The 4,153-nt window shown below is 40.2% G+C and overlaps 1 protein-coding gene across 1 annotated transcript in view; it reads right to left on the bottom strand.

Moving 5' to 3' along the window:
• Window positions 1-839: 839 nt before the first annotated feature.
• The window catches only part of eri1 (exoribonuclease 1), a 3,981-nt gene continuing 667 nt past the window's right edge, over window positions 840-4,153 (bottom strand). The window contains exons 2-7 of the mRNA XM_020608549.1: window positions 3,207-3,388; window positions 2,842-3,058; window positions 2,668-2,751; window positions 2,449-2,558; window positions 2,243-2,357; window positions 840-1,860 (exon numbers count right to left, since the gene is read on the bottom strand). Of these exons, the coding sequence (XP_020464205.1) occupies window positions 1,618-1,860; window positions 2,243-2,357; window positions 2,449-2,558; window positions 2,668-2,751; window positions 2,842-3,058; window positions 3,207-3,388 (951 nt within the window). The 3' untranslated portion in view covers window positions 840-1,617. The remainder of the gene's footprint in view (window positions 1,861-2,242; window positions 2,358-2,448; window positions 2,559-2,667; window positions 2,752-2,841; window positions 3,059-3,206; window positions 3,389-4,153) is intronic.

The raw sequence follows: 4,153 nt of genomic DNA, 5'->3' as shown, positions 1-4,153 counted from the left end.
GCCAATCAACCTAAGCTGCATGTCTTTGGACTGTGGGAGGAAGCCGGAGTACCCGGAGAGAACCCACACAGGCAAAGGGAGAACATGCAGACTCCACACAGAAAGGCCCCAGGTCGGTCGGGGCTTGAACCTGGAACCTTCTGGTTTTCCCCCAAATAGCTGTTCAGCAGTGGTGTTAACCCACCAAGATCCTTAACATCTGATCTTGCAATAAATTTTGATAATTAATGAGAGGCAGCTAAAACACAACACAGAGTGAAGTTGAGGAAAAAGGGTTTGAAGTTTTCAGTCAACTTTGTAACTGGCAGAAACTGTGAAACCATACTTTTATATTTTTTGTGGTATAAATAAAACATGTCCTTGCTTCTTTAGATTTATACCCCTGTAGGTTTTAACATTTTACAGTAATGTAAAACTTTATTAAAATCCCATCATCACAGAGGGTTTACAAAAACATTAAAATCTTTTTTTTTTTTTTTATTGCCCATGAAACTCTTAACATTGTGTGATTTATGTGTGGACCTATTTAAATGGGTTGGATCCAGGAAATTATGATTTAACTATTAAATATTTGTCTTCCATGTTTCTGAGAGTAAGATGCTGACCTCTGGTCACTGTACTGAGGTCAATGAAAGACGATTAATGCAGAACACTGATTCTGAAACACTTAATTAGTAATTTTGTCCCTTTTGAATGTAGAAAAACTGTAGCATTGTTAGAATGTAAATTTAAGTCACATAAAAAGATCATTTAAAGAGCATCCCTCCCAACAGAAGCGTGAACAAACCCTCTATACATTTTATTTGCATTGTTTAGCATTCAGAAGAATTTTCATCCTGTTAAAATGACAATCCATGAAATAAAAATTTATTCCATACAAAAGTTGACAGAATGCTACAACACAAGCTTGTTTACAGTACTTACAGGAGGCAACATTTTACTTCAGCTGCTCTTTAAGTTTGGCAAATGAGCACATCTGTACAGTGACTGTACAGATGTACATACTGAACTGTTAACTCTCTAGCTAAGTGGCAAAGAGCGTGATGCTATGACTCTGGTAGATGGCACTTTAAAAAGCACAGCAGCAGCTGCGTACATTTAATGTGTTTATAATACAAGCACAATGCTTAGAAGTGAGATTTAAAGCCAAACAATGAAGTTGTTGTGAAGCACCAGATAATCAATATTCTTTCCTGTTAATGCCCCCCCCCAAAAATATACTCATTCAGTGTTGTTTTCATGGGAGCCAAAGCTGAAGTAAAACAATTCATAACATCAACAGAAAGAGATTTCAGATCTTTTGTTCTGTGAACGTTAGCAGCCTGATGGAGCAGAGGGAGGCAGGTTTAATACTGACAACAGTGAAGCTATAGAGAAAAATCCTCCCACAAGACACAGGAATGATCAGTTTCCAAACATCTGGAATAGAAACAGATGGAGCTGAAACCTCACATATAAATGTAATGACCTCCAGATGCTTACATCAAAATATTCGGTCCTTTTGACAAGCTCCAAAAGACAAATGTTCTACTTTACATAAAGCCAGTAAAGTGCTTTGGACTTTTGTTTTCTGTAACTCATGGAGTAATGAGTGAAGATGAGCCTTGGCTTCAGGCTCTATTCTCTGCTGTGGGGGTTGTGTGGTGGTGGAGCTCCTTCCACAGGAGCTGAACTGGGAACTGAGAGCAGCTGCCCGGCATGCATGCGTTCATTGACACGCAGCTGACACCCATCCTGCAGCATGCGCAGAGCGATTCTAGCAATGTTGCGAGAATCATCCAGCCCCGAGTGAGGACGACCTTCGTACTTGAGACCGAGCTTCTCCAACATGGTGCTCAGCTTCGTCTGAGTGCGGGGAACCTGGAAGAAGGATAAAATACTGCTGTAATGTCTGCTAATACTGCTAAATAGTACAATTAGTGCAAGAAACTCAAAATAAAAAAATAAATAAATAAAGATAGGCAAAAGGTCCAGAATGCTCTATTACTGACTTTTGCATTCACATTTGGCTGATTTTTGGTTCATTAAAGACATTCTTTAGTTGCAAATGTGGTACATTCGGTTAGTCTAAACTAAAGGTGAAACCTTGCCCTGACAGCCGAAGGCGCACCACATGCACATTGTCCCCAGCCTTCCACTCTCTTTATCTTCTCCCTCATTTCATATCCACCTCTCTGTGACCCACTTACAAATAAAGGCAAAAATTACCCCAAGATAACATGCACACACAAAAAAGCCAGACCTTGTAGAAGTTCCCGTACGACTTCCGTATGTTGATCCATTTCTTTGCAAAGTGAGGATATCTGATCCGGCTGAGACGGCACTGGATGTTGAGGAACTTGCTCATATCCCAGGCGCTAGAGAAGATGTAACAGTCAGTTAAAGATTCACTGAAGAGAGACAAAGTTTGTTCAAATTCTGCAACAGTGCTGAAGTAAAACATCCTACCCATCGGTCAGAATGGCATATTTATATTTTGTCCCGAGCTCACGCTCCTGAAGCCAAGCGACAGCTCGCTGAAGGACTGCTGGGAATGGATCTGCTTCGTCAACCATACTCTGTTCGACAAAACAAACACTTTATTCCAGCTAAGAAGGAACTTTTTAATTCACGAACGTGACACTGACATCACAGAAGACGCTTTGATATAAAGTGAGCTCAGCCAACCTGAGTTATTCCTGTTAACTTCACACAGAACTCTGAAAGCTGCGGGTTCAACTCTGGCTTTACATATTCCTGGAAACTGTCCACCTGCACAGTGAATGTGGAAAATCCTCTTTACAAATTCATTATTCACCTTAAGAAAAGAACAATCTGGCCTTAATCGCAGACTCAACTTACAATTTCTAAGGTGTGTGTGTTGACGAGAACCATAGGGAACTCTATGATTTCATGAAGGAAGTCTGAAGGGTTATCCTCTTCACATGTGGCTTCAAAGTCCACCACACAGATGTAGTCATAATAGGTATCAGTGGGTCCTCCCTCAGCTGCAGACTGCATCAGCTTCTGCTTCTTATAGTGGCTCTTCAACCTCTTCTTCATCACATCTTTCACTCCTCTTTAAACACAAAGACGGGAAGCTTTAAGAAACACTGGAAATTCTGTAGACTGATTTAAATCTTGGTTGAGTCAAGTGTAGGATCAACAACTGAGAAACAACATAGAAGAAAGCAAAGAGGATAGCTGACTGTATTGCTGTTAGTTACCTTGTGTCAAGCTTCAGCTCTGCTAACTTGATCCGAAGCTCCTCCTTGGACATGCGGTTAATGTGTCCATTTGCCAAAGCGATCTCTTTGTACACAGGATGACTGAAGTCACCGCTAGACTGAGATGGCGACACCTGAGAAGCAGATTCTCCAGAAGGGCATAATCTGCTGCAGGACTTGGCCTGAAGAGGAGTGATCTCATCAGTATGTATTATGGGATGTTGTAAATGAAAATAACATATACAGCATTAGCAAGCACATGAAGATAATATGTCAGCTAAAATCCAAAAAAAGTCTAAATCTTTTCTACACCTCACAGAAACGTCGCGACCTTTCTAAATCAAGAGAGGAGGTTTTTTTAAGTCCCCACAAGGCATTTCTAAATCAAGAGAGGAGGTTTTTTTTTTAAGTCCCCACAAGTCCCCAAAGCGCTTCAGTGCTTCTTAGTAGAGACTCAACATGTCTCTGGACTTCATTTGGAGGGTTGAACACCACTCTTCCACAAGATATTCCCTCATTTTGGTGCATGAATGGTGGTGGTGGACAGCGCTGTCTGCCACATCAGTACAACATCTCCAGTGGGTGTTACGATCGGACAACTGGAATTCATTTACACTTCTCTCATCTGCTTTACACCAACAAAAACTATTTACAGTGAGTCACAATAACAATGTTATGGCATTTACAACTGATTTGGTTTTCATGGAACATAAATACAGTATGTACAGGTGTATACCAATAAAAAGTGCCAGATATTTAACTGTGTTTAACTGCAACAAGTAATATTTTCTGGCAAAGCAGATTTTAATTATACACAGCTGCCAGTTTAATTTCTCCCCTACCACAATCTGATAGTTTTATACAACAACCCTACAATGAAGTCCACATTTTCTTTAATATTCTTTTTTAATTGTTTTAAAGAGGTATAGATTAAAATTTGGTCCTGC

This window comes from Monopterus albus, unplaced genomic scaffold, assembly GCF_001952655.1.
Source record: "Monopterus albus unplaced genomic scaffold, M_albus_1.0 scaffold94.1, whole genome shotgun sequence".
Taxonomy (NCBI): domain Eukaryota; kingdom Metazoa; phylum Chordata; class Actinopteri; order Synbranchiformes; family Synbranchidae; genus Monopterus; species Monopterus albus.
The sequence above is the reverse complement of the archived record's forward strand: the minus strand, read 5'-3'. Positions and strand labels throughout refer to the sequence as shown.